The sequence below is a fragment of the Microcaecilia unicolor genome, chromosome 6 (assembly GCF_901765095.1).
Source record: "Microcaecilia unicolor chromosome 6, aMicUni1.1, whole genome shotgun sequence".
Lineage (NCBI taxonomy): Eukaryota > Metazoa > Chordata > Amphibia > Gymnophiona > Siphonopidae > Microcaecilia > Microcaecilia unicolor.
In genome coordinates this window covers 83,963,999-83,981,825 of record NC_044036.1, presented here as the reverse complement: position 1 = coordinate 83,981,825, position 17,827 = coordinate 83,963,999, and the positions used below count along the sequence as shown (strand labels likewise).

General features: G+C 43.4%; 1 protein-coding gene across 1 annotated transcript; it reads left to right on the top strand.

The window, feature by feature from the left end:
• The first annotated feature begins 632 nt into the window (after window positions 1–632).
• CENPL (centromere protein L) lies at window positions 633–16,562 on the top strand. Its single transcript, XM_030206086.1, has 5 exons — window positions 633–734; window positions 6,902–7,072; window positions 9,386–9,637; window positions 9,815–10,360; window positions 16,304–16,562. The coding sequence occupies exons 1-5, from the start codon at window positions 648–650 to the stop codon at window positions 16,376–16,378; spliced, it is 1,131 nt and encodes a 376-aa protein (XP_030061946.1). The 5' UTR covers window positions 633–647; the 3' UTR covers window positions 16,379–16,562.
• Window positions 16,563–17,827: the final 1,265 nt, after the last annotated feature.

Below are 17,827 nucleotides of genomic sequence, written 5' to 3'. Positions count from 1 at the left end.
AATTATATAAGTGCACTTTTATAATATACCACTGAATTTCACAAAAGGAGCAAGTTAACATAAATCATCTTTCTCTTTTGATCTAGGCACAGGAAAAAAAGATTTGAAATGCTTCCAGGTTTCAACCTAATTGATGTTTAATGTAGGATAAACTAGCATAAAATATGTACATAAATAAATAAATAGAACCTCTGAATGTTGAGCACCTGATTCTCATAACACGATGTCTGTTTTAGTGGCCCTTTACCAGGAGAAAAAAAAAAATCTCTGTACGAAATAACACATGCTAGAATGTCCCTATAACCAGCCCCTCCAAATGACACACTTATTACGATTTATAACAAACTACTGCTCTACCTAGTTATTAAACTTCCTCTGTGTACATCCATATGCTGCACAAGCTGGCATGTTTGAAAATATAAGTAAGATTAAATAAAAATGTTATCAACAATAAAGAACGACAACGTGGATACAGCAGCTCATAGGTTTGTTTGCTTTGTTTTTAAGTGTACGCAGAATGACGGCTGCGTGCGCGGCGAAGGGGAAACATAGACTAACCTAAGTGGCTTCAACTTTTGACGTCATGCCATCTCCTGTTTCCAATCAAATCTCCTTGAGTCAGTGGCCGGCGCCATTAGCGTTTCGCCATGTCCAGTCACAGTGCTCGAGATGTGAAACGGCGGAGGAACTCTGCGGTCCGTGCCCTTGCTGAGAGTTCAGGTCGGCGGCGCAAGGTACTTCTAAGTGGTGGCCAGAGCCTTGCAAGCTGCTGAGTTTTGGTTGTCAACGTTACTGTATTTTAGAGTAGAGCCAGAGAACTGAAGAGCCTAGTACCGTGGTGTGGTAAATCTCGTCTTCTTCCTCCTTTTATTTTGGTGTGCTGTTTTATTTCTGTCATCAAAGGTGTAGTTGTTTATGACCACACCCCTTTTAATGTTAGTGACCCGCGCGCCGGAGTCTCCTCTTTCTTTTTGTCCCATATAATACCCATTTGAGTATTACTGAAGACCTACATTAAATACATAAATTACAGGTTGAGAAGAAGCATCATCAACAGGATGCCTTCCTGGTTAATTTTAAGATTGAGGAGAAAGAAACATCTTCCCCGGGCAGCAAATATGGACGTGGAGAATACTACTACTACTACTACTATTCAGCATTTCTATAGCGCTACAAGGCGTACGCAGCGCTGCACAAACATAGAAGAAAGACAGTCCCTGCTCAAAGAGCTTACAATCTAATAGACAAAAAAAAGAAAGTAAGCAAATCAAATCAATTAATGTGTACAGGAAGGAGGAGAGGAGGGTAGGTGCAGGCGAGTGGTTACGAGTCAAAAGCAATGTTAAAGAGGTGGGCTTTCAGTCTAGATTTAAAGGTGGCCAAGGATGGGGCAAGACGTAGGGGCTCAGGAAGTTTATTCCAGGCGTAGGGTGCAGCGAGACAGAAGGCGCGAAGTCTGGAGTTGGCAGTAGTGGAGAAGGGAACAGATAAGAAGGATTTATCCATGGAGCGGAGTGCACGGGAAGGGGTGTAGGGAAAGACGAGTGTAGAGAGATACTGGGGAGCAGCAGAGTGAGTACATTTATAGGTTAGTAGAAGAAGTTTGAACAGGATGCGAAAACGGATAGGGAGCCAGTGAAGGGTCTTGAGGAGAGGGGTAGTATGAGTAAAGCGACCCTGGCGGAAGTTGAGACGGGCAGCAGAGTTTTGAACTGACTGGAGAGGGGAGAGGTGACTAAGTGGGAGGCCAGCAAAAAGCAGATTGCAGTAGTCTAAACGAGAGGTGACAAGGGTGTGGATGAGGGTTTTGGTAGACTGCTCGGAAAGAAAGGGCCGGATTTTACGGATGTTGTAAAGAAAGAAACGACAGGTCTTGGCAATCTGCTGGATATGAGCAGAGAAGGAGAGAGAAGAGTCAAAGATGACCCCAAGGTTTCGAGCTGAGGAGACAGGGAGAATGAGAGAGCCATCAACAGAAATAGAAAACGGGGGGAGTGGGGAGGTGGGTTTGGGGGGTGAAAATGAGAAGCTCGGTTTTGGTCATATTTAATTCAGGTGGCGTTGAGACATCCAGACAGCAATGTCAGACAAGCACGCTGAAACTTTGGTTTGGATGCAAGGTGAGATATCAGGGGTAGAAAGGTAGATTTGGGAGTCATCAGCGTAGAGATGGTAGGAAAAGCCATGGGATGACATTAATGAACCAAGGGAAGAAGTGTAGATAGAAAAGAGGAGGGGACCAAGAACAGAACCCTGAGGTACGCCGACAGGCAGAGGGATAGAAGTAGAAGAGGATCCACCAGAGTGAACACTAAAGGTGCGGAGGAAGAGGTAGGAAGAGAACCAGGAAAGATGGCTTTCTTTGGTTTGTGGGACCTTTGCAGGAAAGTTACTGTGAGCAGTAGCAGCACCAGAAAGAAGGGGGTAGATGCACAGGTTAGCCAGTGAACGGTAGAAGAACTGGTTCCGTTCAGGAATTAACTCACCCACGTGTGGAAAGGTTTGCTATAGAGCCTGCACGCTACTGCAAAATGTATGGCCAAAACCCCCCAAAACCGTATGTTATTGCAGAAAGTCAGAACAGGGTACCAGTAGTCCCCACCCCCCCAGTGTCACCCAACCTGTCGGTTCTTGTGCCAGCCACCATCCAGGAAAAGTGACATTTATCACTTTACAGCCACAGTTTTAATGGTGCAGTAATTAGCATGCTCAGCATTAATTGTAATTGTAGCACTCTGTGAACTTTTTGTCTGTAATTTTTCAATAGTGCGCTGAACTTCTACCACAAACCTGCATGGGCCCCATAGTACATTAAAGCAAATGTAAAGCAGGCTATTAGCAAGTCTACATTGATGCAGTGTTTAAGTGAGGACAATGTGAGAAGATTACTGCCAGCTCTAGAAGGGTTAGTTCATAGTGTACATTGTGCAAAAAAAGAAAAAAAAAGCTAAGTCCTCTGAGCACCCAGACACATATTAGGCAGGAGTGAGTGGGTGTTGCCTTTTCCAGGTGTTCCCCAGAGGGGGCCTGGGAGAGGGTTGGGGGAGTTCAAGAAATTGGTGTACAGACTTCTAGGTACATGATGCAGAAAAGGGTTTTGCACAGAAGACAACCCTGCTCAAAACAGTGTTAAACAGCAGTACATAGCATATTAAAAACCAATGGTAATGAGGCTGTTATTGTACTTAGCATAGTCTGCATTGGGGCCAACAGTAGAACTTTATTGCCAGGTCTGAGGGGCTGAAGCAAAAAGTCACGAGTTAGAGCTGTGTTGCAGTGCCTGAGCGCATGGCTTCTAATGTGCACCTAAGAAGAAAGTTTTGCCCGTTGATGCTGCAAGCTAATCATTTGCAGATTTGAAGTGCAGAACTTGTGCACTAATCAGGATAAGCTTAGTAGATCATACATCTACTAAGCTTATCCTGATTAGTGCTGAGCTGAGAGTATCTAGTACTGTGTGCATGTCCCAGTGAAAGGAAAGTATCGGTACACATCTGTGCACATACTGGAATGTTCTGTGCATAAATACCTGCCTCACAAGAATTCTTTCACAACATTTCTGTGGTGATGATATTTATGCACATTGAAACTTTCCAGTATATATTTTCAGTATTTTATATTCTGCCTAGACCTAAGCGGTTTACAATTTTCTTTTTCAGGTACTTGTATTGTTCCTATTGGGATCACAATCTAGTATTATATTGTACCTAGAGCAATGGAGGGCTAAGTGATTTGCCCAGGGTCACACAGAGCTGCAGAGGGAATTGAACCTGGTTCCCCAGGATCTCAATCCATTGCTGACTGTTAGGCAGCAGCGGGAATCAAACCCAGGTCCACAACCCACACTGTACTAACAATTAGGCTACTCCAGTTTTTTTTCCCCCTCCTGCTTGGGCCTGTGCAGAACTGTCATCTTCCATTCTGTCTTAAAAGTTGCAGGTACTGTTATGCTCACAGTCAAAAGAAAACTAGCATTAGATGCCAAAAACTGGTATTAAATCTTCATCTGACTCTTCTATGCTTCCTCTGATCTGCTGTTCTAGTGTTGTGCTTGCCTTAGTCTTCTGCATGCTTCTGTATTGGGGCTGAATAGTTAATAGCCTTATTACCGTTCATTTTAATATGCTGTGTACAGTGTCCTACTTGTGAATTCATTCTGCGTGGAGTAGCCTGCTAATTAGTGCAGTGAACTGAGATCCTAAGCAACTAGGTTGGATTCCCACTGATGCTCCTTGTGACCCTGGGCAAGTCACTTAACCCTCCATTGCCGCAGTTACAAAAAACATCTCTAACCTTAGATTGTGAGCGCACTAGGGACAGAGAAAAAGTATCTGCATATAATGTGTTCAGCGCTGTGTACGTCTAGTAGCACTATAGAAATAAGTAGTAATAGCAGCAGCAGCAGTGTTGCTTTCTTTATGAAATACTTCTCCGCATTGTGTGGCCATAAATTTGCTTTCAGATGTCTTGCTAACCACATGCTTCTGCATCGTATCCTGAGGAGGTGTAGAAAGGTTAGTTAATTCTTTTGCAGTAGGGTCTGTGAGGATTTAAAAATAAATGCTAGTTCTTTTTTTTTTTTTTTTTTGGCTGTGATAGAACTAAGGGAGTGACAGCTGTGTGCGCATGTCTCAGCAGAGACTCAGACATGCTCACAGAACTGGCTACACTCAGTGCAGAATATCTCTAGTATGGTTTCCCTGATTAGCGCACAAATTCTGTGCGCTTCCTATTTGTCCAGGATTAGCTTAATGAATCTGCAGGCAAAACTATCTTGCTAGATTCCTGTTTAGAAGCTGTGTGCTCAGCCGGCGGGGCGTGGCTGTTAACATGAGGCTTTCTGCATCTTAGGGGCTGATGCAGAACGCTTGTAATAGAGCTATGCATTGATGACTTAATGAATGCCTTCCTAACACAAGTGTAATGTCAAAATTGTTCTCACCCTGATGCAGTAAACAAATTTATGCAAATAGGATGCACACAGAATTTGTGCACAAGGTTCTGCACTAAGGGCAGCTAGTACTGTGTGAATGTGTGCTGATACAATTTTTTTCTGCTCAGACATCTGTGCATGTGCTGGAATGTTATTCTGCTATATATTTTGTAAATAAATCCTCTTTTCTAAGGGCCCTGTTAACTAAGGTGCACTAGCGTTTTTAGTGCACGCTAATGCTAGAGACAGCCATATATTTCTGCATACTTGTGGCCTAGTGATAGGGTGGTGGACTTTGGTCCTGGGGAACTGAGGAACTGAGTTTGATTCCCACTTCAGGGCACAGGCAGCTCCTTGTGACTCTGGGCAAGTCACTTAACCCTCCATTGCCCCATGTAAGCCGCATTGAGCCTGCCATGAGTGGGAAAGTGCGGGGTACAAATGTAACAAAAATAAATAAAATACTTCTCATTGGTCTCATTTTTTTATTAAACATTTTTATATCAAAAGTTCAAAAGCTAACGTGGCCAGGTTTTTCAATCTTCTTCATGGTAGAGCTCCAAAATAGCAGTTTTCTCATATATCCTCAGTATGCTGTGCTGTATCAAGAAACTGATCATTGATAGCACTTGCATTGTGATACCTGAGGATCCCCGTACTAAAAAAAACATTTTAGTGTGAATGTGAATACACTTGCAAGTCTGATGGTGTTGAAAAACTGAAAATTGGTACTTTGGGAATGTTTGCTGGGAAAATTGATTTTGCTATAAAAGGAACAGATGAACATAACTCCACATTTTACAAAGCAGCTAAAAAAAAAACAGTGGAGGCAACAGAGAAATGATCAATAGTGCACTGTGTTGACATTGTAAGTAGTGTACTATGGAATACTTTGTACTGGTGTTTGAATATTTTTACTGCTGTAATTGTCTATTGCTTATGTTTTGGCTGATTGGCCTACCTCAGGAGTCTAAAAATAAACATTGATTATAAGAACTTAAAACATAATACATATAATAAAAATATAAAATAACATGTGAACACAAATGTGAAACACTTGACATAACTGAATAAGAAGCCTAAATACGAGGACCACAATAGAACATCGCTGGTCTATACATTTATACTGTTTGGCTCTTAGGCACATTTGAAATTTAACCCATATAAGTTTAAGATATCCACAACAAATGTTTTACCTGGAGATGTTTGTGCATGGCACCCAGTGTTTTCAGTAAACAGGAATAAGTTATCCTACAGTAAGGAAAAATTATGTCTTACCTGAATCCCATAAACATATAGACCATCAATATTATATTTTTTCTACCCATTTGGCTACTTATCAATATATTTGGTTTGTGCTCTTCTTGGGATGTCTATTTATACTTGTTTTTATTCAGCTGATGTTTTTCATATGACTAACATTCATTAGTCTCTGCACTATTGGTAATGTTTTATTGTGGTCCTTGTATTTAAGCTTCTTATTCAGTTGTGTCTAGGATTTTCACCTTTCTGTTCACATATTATGTATATGTTTTATATTTTTATTATATGTATATGTTTTAAATGCTTATGTTTTTAATCGATGATCTGCATATATATATTATGTTTACAGTTTTTTATATAGACTCCTGAGGCAGACCAATCAGCCAAAACACAGCCCGTGTCAAGTCGTTTGTGTTTGGAAGATACTTACTATAGGACTTAAATGCACCATTGATTGTTTCTCTGTCGCCTCCACTGTTTTTTGTGTAACATTTATGCATGGCTATAAATGAAATATATAGAAAAATGTTTTTTTTTTTCCTGTGGCTGCGGTAAAAATGGCCTTAGCACATGGGAAAAATCAGGAGCACCAAGGCCAATTTTTACTGCAGCTTGGTTGGTCTATAAGGTGCTCCCATCTATTGTGAAAAATGTGACCCTTACATTGTGAGCTATATGAATAATTTTTTTCTGGCCTGCTTCTAGATACCTGAAGACCGTCTTGGTACCCCTATAGCGGCAGCAACTACAAGGCACAATGTTACGTTTATAAACACATGCTTTTCCCAGCACGGTATAACTCCTGCCCGCAGAAATACACCATTTCGGCAAGTCCCATCTAAAAGAAAAATTCCACCAAACACTCCTCTTTTGGAGGTGAGAGCTTTGCAGATTGCTACAATAAAATATCTTTTTGTAGAAAAAGACATTACCTGGTGTTATAGACATACTGGTTATGTGATACCTAGAACTATGCCTTGATGTTGGTCTGAAATCATTATCTGTGTCTCTGTTACACATCAGGTGTGTTTTGGCATTGTAAATGTGAATTTAGTCCCCAGTTCTGTAGGTAAAGTAAGGGTTGAATGAGAAAGCATTAAAAAGACACAGTGGTAAACAAAGTAGGCTCTTTTAATGTAGCAACAATGAGTTGATGTTCTTACTCAAGGTCACATAACAATATTTGAAAATTAGGCGATAAGTTTAGTTTAATGAGATTTGATATACTGCTGTTCCAAACACATCAGAGCGGTGAACAATTACAAAATTTCAGGAAATGAGAAAGGAACTACAAATCATAAAGGAAAGGAAAAAAAGAGAGAGAAATAAGTTAAAATTGGGCTACACTGAAAAATAGAGGCTGCAGTTCCTACGCTAATTACCCCCAGTGCTGATGAAGAGAAAAGCCATCTGAAATAAGTGGACATTTTAATAAATCCTTAAAGGGGAGGGGGAGGGACCAGGCAGAAGAAAGCAGAGTGATGAGTAGACTGAAAGCGGGAGAGGTGATCGGAGGGAGCAGAGTTGAGAAGCAGAGGAAGAATGCAAAGAGTGGGAAGGAAAATATGGAGAAATCCAAAGAATTAAGAGAGAGTACCGGAATGAAGAGCCTTGAAAACCAACAGGAGTTGGATCATAAAGAAAATAGGAAGCCAGTAAGAGAAGCATTATCAAGGCGATGTGCACAACTAAGAAGACAAATTGCAGTGTTTTGAACTAGCTGAAATTGAGATAAGGAAACTTTTGGAAGGCCAACTCAACAATGTTACAGTAATCAAGTCGGGAAAGAACAAGAGAAGAAAGAAGAGTAGCGCAAGAATTATCATCCAAAAAACCTCTAACAGCATGGATCTGGTGAAGGGAAAAGAAGCAAGACTTCACAGTGGCAGGGATACGGGAGGCGAAGGTAAGCTGTGAATTGAAAAGAACTCCCAGGTATTTTCAAGCGGTGACCAAACTGAGAGGAATTCCAGCAAGAGGGGGGGAACAAGAGTGGAGGAAGCTGAAGTGCCAGTGACCCACATTGTGACGGACTTGGATGGATTCAACTCCAGGTGGTTAGCTGACAACCAGTCTGAAGCAGCGTTCAGGCATGCTTGAAGAGGAGCAAGATCAAGGTGTGATACGAAGAAAATATCAGCGTATATATAGAACCTAACAGAAATGTGTGGGAGAGGCACAAATTATCCCTAAATAGAAAGAGGATAGTAACAAAACTTAACACATCAACAGCTATGAGTTTATTTATGATGGGTAGGAGTGGTGCTTAGACAAACTCCAGCAGTGGGGAAGTGAGGCCAGTGCTGGACAGATTTCTCTGGTCCCGTATATGGCAAAACACAGCAATTCCAGTAGTTGGGAAGTAGTGCCAGTGCTGGGCAGACTTTTATGGTCTGAGCCCTGAAAATGGCGAGGATGGATCAGGGTCAGGTATATGCATATTTTTGTACCACATTCATATCATATGCTATGCGTGCAGGTGCTGTACATATTGGTGGGGGGGGGGGTAGATTTCTTAAATGGAACTTAGGGCCCTGTTTACTAAGGTGTACTAGCGGTTTTAGCACGTGCACAAAATTAGGGCACGCTAACTGTAGGCGCCTACACAGCGCACGCTAAAAGCACTAACGCACTTCTAGTGTGGCTTAGTAAACGGGGCCCTTAGTGAGTAAAATGTTAATACTATTGACTTGTTGGTTTAATCATGAATTGATAATGAATGTGACAGTTGGGCAGACTGGATGGACCATGCAGGTCTTTATCTGTTGCCATTTACTACGCTACTGTTACTTCAGATGACACTGGTTCCTGTGTCGTATTAGTTAACACATCTGAAAAATGATTTTTCAGCGATTCAAACTGTCTGCCCAAGGGTGTGATAATTTTTTCTTTGGGTTCAAACATAATGGGAAGGTTAACACTTGGTCCCAGACATTATCTTCTTGAAATTCACCGTAAATCTATAGAATACAGTAGCCATTGCAAATATATTGTTTGTCAGAAGCATGTTAGATGCCTTTCCCAGTTTTGATTACAACATTCATTCTCAATTACTGTTTAATCAAAATTCATGCTGCTTTGTCAGACAATGTAAATAGTAGAGTTTATTAATGTGGATGTAACAAAATTATACTTTAATGGCTGTGTATTTTCTGTAGCACCTTTATACTATTTAAAATTTTATTTTAGGAAAACAGTGGCCCTGAAAAAATATCTTCCTTTCTGCGTAAACAATGGACTTTGTACAGTGTGACCCCTTTATACAAGTTTTCCTATGCCAAGTTCAAAGATTACTCAAAGCTGCTGTCTGCTTATATTACTGCTGAAAAGCAGACGGGACTTGCTGTGGAGGTGGGCATGGACTTAAACATAAAAGTGACTTTCTCCTCTCTGTCTGGGCTGAAAGGAAATGAGCATGACCAAAGAGCAGTCTTTATCCAGGTAAGGTGTTCAGCTAATATTTGTGTGTTAGTAGGCTGGCCAGATACGCACCTGCAGACCAGGGAAAATGTCCTATTCTGTTTTTAGTTATGGGTTATAATTCAAGTTCTCTTTACAAATGCATTCAGTATCTCAAGATTAACAGTTGTAGTATAACTTTTTTTTTTGTTTGAGTAGATTACATCAAGATCAGCGTTCGCAGCTCCGAACAGTGAAGAAAAGGTGTTATGGACAGGCTGTCTGTGCTGTACGTTTGGAGATATGGAAATTTTATCATGTTTACTAAAGGATTTTACCTGCCTTCCCCTGTTCCTTGTTAATGGAGGGGAGACCCTGACAGCTATGGTTGGTACTTGGTTCCAAAAAACCTTTGACTGTTGTTTCAGCCGCCTGGTTATCAGTGCTCGTGATCTTACCTGGATGGCAGCTATGTGGACTGGATGCAAATTGGAAAATCATATGGCTGCAATAGAACTTTTGTTTTCTGTACCCTGTAGTCCATGTAATCTGGATATTTCTTATGCTATACACCCCGAAGATGCCAGAGCACTATGGGAAAGTATTCACAAGAGTCAGGATGAAGTCACAGAGGAAGAGGTGAACTTGTTTATGAACTGCCTTTACTCACACTTTTTTCGGCACTTCAAGATTTACTTGTCCGCCACCAGGCTGGTAAAAGTATCCACAGCTGTAGCCTCGGCTCACTGTGATGGAAAAGTTAAGGTAAGGAAATGTTTTCTTTTTGGAGTACTGATATTTCATATTTTTGGGTCAATGACTGCCTGAAAATAGAGTAATCCCATTCAGGAGCATTTTTAGGAAATGAAGAGCAAGTAAGGCATTCACTTTCCTTAAAATGTAGATGTAGTGTTACTCTTCAAGCTGTGCCACATGAGACTTACCTACTGGAGGCAGATGGATTGTTGCATTGAAGAAGGAAAACAGTGGTGTTGCTGAAACGGTGCTGGAGTAAGTCTTGGAGGGCATGTTAACCTGCATTGGGTTGAGGAGATGAAGAGCATCTGCCTATCAAACATATAAACGGTGAGTGACCGTACTCACTCGCAAATGTGCAGTAGAGACTTCCCTCTCTGTCCCGCCCCCGCGTCAATACGTGATGACGGGGGTGGGACAGAGAGGGAAACTGCGCAAAGCTGCTGAGGTCACTACCGCTCCCCACCCCCCAAGGTTGTCGCCGCTACCGCTCCCCCCACCCGGAGTCGCCGCTGCCACTCCTCCACCCGGCCCGGGCCCTCTCTTCGCTACTGAACTTGCATCCATTCGCTGGAACGCAGCACGCACATCAGCTGAGCTGCCATCGGCCTTCCTTCCCTGCCTGTGTCCCGCCCTCGCTGACGTTACGTCACACGAGGGCGGGACACAGGCAGAGAAGGAAGGCCGACGGCAGCTCAGCTGATGTGCGTGCTGCGTTCCGGCGAATGGATGTAAGTTCAGTAGCGAAGAGAGGGCCCGGGTGGAGGGGTGGCGGCGGCGACTCCGGGGGTGGGGGGGAACAGTAGCGGCGACCTCGCGGGGGGGGGGGGGGGGGGGAAGCCAGCGTCGACCTCCGAAAACCCCAATACCAGCCCGATTTTACGGGCTCAACGGCTAGTCCCTAATAAATGAATGATTGCCATTCACTATAATCTAGAAGCACTCAGTGCCTATGGGAGGCCAACCTGCTCTACCCAGATACTAAGCAACTGTTAACACCGCCTTGGGTGAATCTCTTCATAAAGGCGGTTAATAAATCTCAACAAATAAATAAGCAAGCAGTCAAGCAAGCAACTGTTAGCACTCATTCACAATTTCCTAGCAGCCCTTAGACTAGCAATTATACTAATGAGGAAAGATGTGGTAGTGCAAGTGCTACAGACTCTTAGTATGATGAAGGGATAAGTAGGTATTGTAGATATTTTAACCCAGATTTCAGGTTTGTCACAAAAATTACTTCTCTATCAGTCCGAACAAGTGGGTTGTGGCCCTATCTTGGAGGTAGAAATACTGATTTTATTTTCTCCTGTGATATTGCCAGTACATAGGCTGGTGCCTTCTGGAATGCTTTGTTATTTCTACCTACAGCAGATGGTAAAGTTATGCAGGCTGGTTTAGCAGGACCAGGTCTAGCTCACCAGAATGCAGGCTAAGGCGTATTCCTTTGGCATAACCACAACAGCCTTGCTCCTAGGATTTGGTCCAAGGTTCATACCCAGGTAGAGTGCTGAGTTTATCTTCATAGCCCCTTGTCAGCACCTGCCCTATGGAGTCCTTGCCTTTGTGTGTGTGTGTGTGTGGGAGTGGGGTGGTCCCCATTGCCCCTCCTCTACTTCAGTTGGCATGTCCTCCTGGGGTTCTCATGCAGCACTAGGCAGCCTTGGGGGGGGGGGGGGGGGGGGGGGGGGATATTCAGCTTGATTCTCCTGTTTGGGAAAGAAAGCTGCTATTAAAAAAATAAAAAAAGATGTGTTATACTTGGATAACTCAATTTCTGCTCAGATGTTTGCAGACTGTCCAAAATACAGCTATATGAATATTTTGCTATACTAAAAGACTTGATCATGCCACTCTCCTCCTGTTCTGTCATCACTGGCTTCCTGTTAGCTTTTGGATCCTATACAAAATCCTGCTGCTGGCTTTTAAGAGTCCATTCACATCTTTTCATGACCAGACAAACAAAGCAGTTTACTAATTAAAAACACGAGAAAAGGAAAACAAAGCCACCAACTTGGATAGAAAAGAAAGAAAATCAGGGCAAGCACAGAGAAGTAAATGATGACAGTGCCTCAGTTCACCAAGGGCCAGTTGCACTAAACTTAACGAGCCAGCAACATGGTTTTTAAACTGGTTCTAGCCAGTTCAACAAGCAAGTAGTAAACCGTGACATGCACAAAAGGGTTCTCCGAGCATTTTCCTATTATGCTAGCAACTAATGAAAACGGAATGCAGATCAGCAATTTAGTATTATGTGTATAAATCGTATTGTAATGAGGTGCACTACCGTTTTCCGATTGCCTAACCGTGGAAAACCTAACGGGAGGTGTGCACCTCTCTTTGGGGCTGTTCGCCTCTAAAGACTTCTATAAATTTAACAAAAAAAAAAAAAATCGGGAAAAACTGCTCGTCAGGGACATCCTTTATGGACGTCCTTCACTCAAAATAACAAAAAAAAAGGACGTCGTACTTCTTAACTTGGGATTCAAAAGCTTCGATAGACACTTCTTCCATACACTTTATTCCATTAGTGAAGCCAAATGGACTGATAAGAAAGGGATTTAAACGTTGTCTTTCCCCAGTGATTTTTAAAAACTGATTGTAGTTTTGTACGGAAGGGGAGGGGGAAGTAAATCTAGAATTCAGATGTGAGCATTTCTCCTGGTCGCCTCTCAGCCAATCACAGCACGTTTAGCTGACACCAGTGACAGCTAAACGTGCTGTGATTGGCTGAAAGAGACCTGGAGGAGGTTTGTTTTTTTTTGGTCTCGTCCAAGTGCTTGTCAGGGACGTCCTTTTTGGTTTTGTGAATGGACGTCCATGTTAGGCACTTTAGAAGGACGTCCCTGACAAGCACTTGGATTCCCTCACAGCAGCCCTGAGAGAATATTGCAAACCTGTGAAAGATGCTTAGACTTGAGTGAAGGATGTCCATAAAGGACGTCCTTGGCATGCGCAGAGCAGCCAGCATAACGTTTGGTGCTCTGCGCATGCTCAGCTGGCCGACTGGCTTGGAAGGAAATCCCATGCAAATGAGCTAGCAGCGACCAGCTCATTTGCATGTGATTTCCTTGATGAATGCCCGTTTCTTACCGATTCGCTAAGGAATCGGTAAGGGGAAAGGCTTTAATGATTGTTTTAGTGCATCTTCCCCCAAGTCGCCAAAAGCATGGGTTAAAAAGAAAAACGTTTTGAGCTTTGATTTGAATCTTGTTAGTGAATTTTCAGAACAGAGTATTCCAGAGCGATGGGGCAGTATGAGAGAAAAAGCAGACTGACACTTGGACTCAAGTCTAGCTCTTACTGCTGGTTGCATATAACAAGCAGGGAATCATGGATGCTATGGAAGGTGAAAGGCAGGAACATGCAACGTAATAAATGGAGACAGAAAAGACTGGAAATGGAGGTTGTGCTTTGGAGGCCCCACAGGTGTGGGATTATATGTAGTTCCCAGGCTGTGACTCTGAAAGTGGTCCTATGGGCCCAGTTCCACATTCACACCCTTCAAGCAGTTCTGATACTGCACTGGCCTTCAAGGTTTGTTTGCCTTTGTTGGCTGTGGTAGGAAGGAGCCTATCCTGGTGACAGTTCATGGTATCTTGTAAAGGGAGTCCCTCTGGATCCCTCCCCCCCCCCCCCCCCCCAAACTGGATTTCAGTGATTACCAACACCAGCCTTTGGGGCTGCGGGCCCCGTTGCTTGAATCGAGTGTTGCAGGGGCAATTGTCCCCTCTGGAAGTGTCCTGGGCATTCAGTCTGTTGGAAACAAGAACTATCTGGCTAGCCTTGACAGAAGTCCTCCATTTGCTTTGAGGAAAAGCAATTCAAGTGGTGTCGGGTAGTGCTATGGCCATAGTGCATATCAACAAGCAAACGGGAACCAAGAGCCAGACAGTGGCTCAGGAGGTGTTGACCATTTGCTGTTGAGCCAAGAAGTATCTCTTGTGCTCTCTCAGCAGCCCATGGTGCTGAGGACAGCATTCAAGTGGACTTTCACAGGACAGTGGGAGCTGGGTCTAGTAACCTTCCAGCTCGTGCTAGTCCAGTGGGGTGTCACAAAGATGTCGAAGCTGATCCCCCAAGGTGGAATGCTTTTCTAACTCCAGGAGGGTAACTGGCACCGATGCTGTGGTGCACCAGTGGCCCAGGTAGAAGCCCCCTATACTTCTCTTACCCCCTCCTGTGGTCCCCTAATCAGAATGGGCAAAGCAGTGTGTCAGCTTTTTATTTATTTTTGTTACATTTGTACCCCGCGCTTTCCCACTCATGGCAGGCTCAATGCGGCAATGGAGGGTTAAGTGACTTGCCCAGAGTCACAAGGAGCTGCCTGTGCCTGAAGTGGGAATCGAACTCAGTTTCTCAGTTCCCCATGACCAAAGTCCACCACCCTAACCACTAGGCCGCCACTCCACCTTGGCCCTTCTGGTAGTCCAAGACTGTGGTACAAAGGTCTTATTTGTCTTGGTGTGGTTGCTTCCACTCCCCAGGGGCCTATTAATGATGGAGGATCCTGATTCTTTCTGGCTTATGGTGTAGCCCTTGAGAAGTGGTGCCTCGTGGATCAGGGATTGTCTCCCTCCGTGCTAGCTATCAACCTCAAGGCCCATACTACACTTCACCTTGTTGGCATATGTCTGGGTTTGGAGAGTCTCTTTGAGTGGTGGACAGTCCAGGTTCCAAATATACTGGGGCTTTCGCCAGAAGGGGTTTGAGCAGGTGTTGGCCATTAGCTCCCTGGGTTGTTGCAGGGGAAAGATCCTTAGGATTTCCGGGTGACACGTGGACATTGTGCACTTTTTGTGGCGAATCATACACCTGTGCTTGTGGGATCTCAATCTGGTCCTTATTGTGCTATCAGGGACCACCCTTTGAACTGTTGAAGGCAGTCTTCTTGATGACAGTCATGTCAGTGGTGATTGCATTGCGAAGAGGGTGTTGGGGCTACAAGCCTGGTCTTGCTACAAGCTGTATCTCAAATTGCAGTAGTCGGATGGGCATGAGTGTGGTACATTGGACCTTGTGCTGCTTTTGCAGGGGCATACTGAAGAATTCTATGCCTATGTACCAGTGTTGCGGAAAAAAAAAATGAGTATCTCTACCTTTATCTGCAGGCAGGAAAGGGACACAATTCACTTGTTCAGACTGATATATTAACAGGTATGACTAAATTTCACCAATTTCCTCCCTCCCCCCCCCCCCCCCCCTCATATGGCATCTGGGCATTCCTACCATAGTGTCCTGCTATGGCTGGCTTGGCCCCCAACTGGAATGCTCAGTCCCTCTTTGTAAGGCAAACATCCCCCTCCCCAGGCCTACCTTACAGCCCAAGTGGTCTAATGGTGAGCTGGGGCAGAAATGAGCCTTCTGTGCTCCTGCCCATTCAGTCTCCGTAGTTAAAATGGCTGCCTTGGGAAAGGGAGGAGAGAGTAGTGCTGGTTACCTGGTGGGGTGGGGAAATACTCACATTTCATCTTCTGCCTGGCAGTGTTCTCTCTCCCTGAAGCATCTGTGTTTGACTTTATAGTTCTGCTTTAACAAATGACCTGCAACTGTTTTTCCCCACTCCCCCTCGCTGTAGAAGTTAAGTTTTGTAACCAAAGGGACACTCTTGGTTTATAACCAAATTTGTGGACACAAGGGCTTGAATTTGAGTGTAAATGCTGTGTTGATCCATGCTCTCACCCCTTTTTTCATCTTACCATATCCCTATTTATAATTTTAAAAGTACAGATGCATATAAAAAATGTTTTCTTTAGTGCCATCTGAAAGTGGCATTAGTAGTAGTACTGCCCAGTAAAAGCAGTTATGAAGTTTTTATACAACTGGTGTATATTTGGTTTAGGTAGTGCTTTTACCACATGCTAATGGAGATGAAGCAAGCCTTAATATCAGCATTCTGTAAAGTACTCATCTCATGCTTTTACTTTTTACTGATTTCTTTTTTAATTTTTACAGCTACTGTCTGAGGAGTACATAATCAGTGTGCTGGCGTTGCTGACAGAGCTGGCTACCAATCAGATCCAGTATTAGCCACTCTCCATAATAGATCATGCTTCAACAGGGATTAATACCGCAGGGTGGACCAAGCCTGGCTGAAATTAGATCATGATGTTCTTGCCTTACATGCACCATTTTTATGTGAAAATATGGAACTTTTAAAAATTCTGCAGTTTTACCCTCTGAATAAATCTGAACTAATAAACGTTTCTACATATTTATAGTTTGGAATTATAGATTATTTACTTTTCAGAACTACACCCTGATGACTTCAGAGCAGGGGTGTCCAACCTTGATCCCTTTCCTGCTCCTTTTCTCCTTCTTGTATATGTAGAATGGGATGAATCATAAGGTTTTGTATTATGTTGTGTATTATTTGTGGTACTACCTCCTTCCCTATTTCTTTCAGCGCTGACTTTTGGTATAAAGGTGATATATCAGATAAACTGAACTCCCCAACCTTTGCTTGTAACAGCTTCTCTAACAGGCCCATGCCTTCACTGCATGTCACCTTGTTGAAAGGGCCATATATACATGTATATACTTCTAATTGGTGAAGACAAGACAGGGCTTACCAATACTAGGCATGAGGCTCCTACAAGCAGTACTCCCAAACTTTTATTTAATGTTACTTAAATACAGATAGCTCAAGATAACAAAATTGCAGATCTCCACACCCCTTGCTTCACCAAAGCATGAAGGCAGCAGGTTCTATACCTCATTGTGCACGCAGTCCAGTTTGCTGCCTGGATTTCCACTCTAATAGTCCACATTGAAGGAGAGCACAAGCCCATATTGACTGCAGTTAGGCATAGTCTACAGTGGCTGTCCACTGTGATTTATAATAAATGGGAATTGTTCCACCTTTTTCCTGTGTCTCCCATCCCCAACTTTTCTTTGAAAGTCAGAGTTGGTTTCTGCCCATGCTGTGCGTCTTAACAGTAAGACCTTATAGAAACTAGGAAAACATGTTGAATACCTCACCCCTCCTCTCAGTGTTTTCATAGGAGGAACCAGCCTGATGTCTTAGCTACCGGCTCTTAAAATCAAAGAAAATTTCCATATCATCATGCTGATCAATCCATAGACTGGTGGGTTGTGTCCATCTACCAGCAGGTGGCGACAGAGAGCAATCCTTTTGCCTCCCTATATGTGGTCATGTGCTGCTGGAAACTCCTCAGTATGTTCTCTATCTCAGCAGGTGGTGGTCACACACAGCAGCAGCTCTGGCTAGGTCTCCAAGCCTAATTTTTAGGTTTTGTTGAGTAACTGGGGTTGAGGGCTCTTCTTGAGCAAGTGCAAACCTGGTGGTGCCAGGTCCCTCCTTTTCTCCCCCCTCCCGCTGGCTCCGTTAAAAAAAAAAAATTTTGGACGTCCTTAAGGGCGTTTATTTCAACGTTTATTGCAGCTACTCACTGGGACACCAGTTCGTTACAGCTCGGAGCTAGAAGCAGGTAATTTTTACCTTTTTGTAGCGGGCAG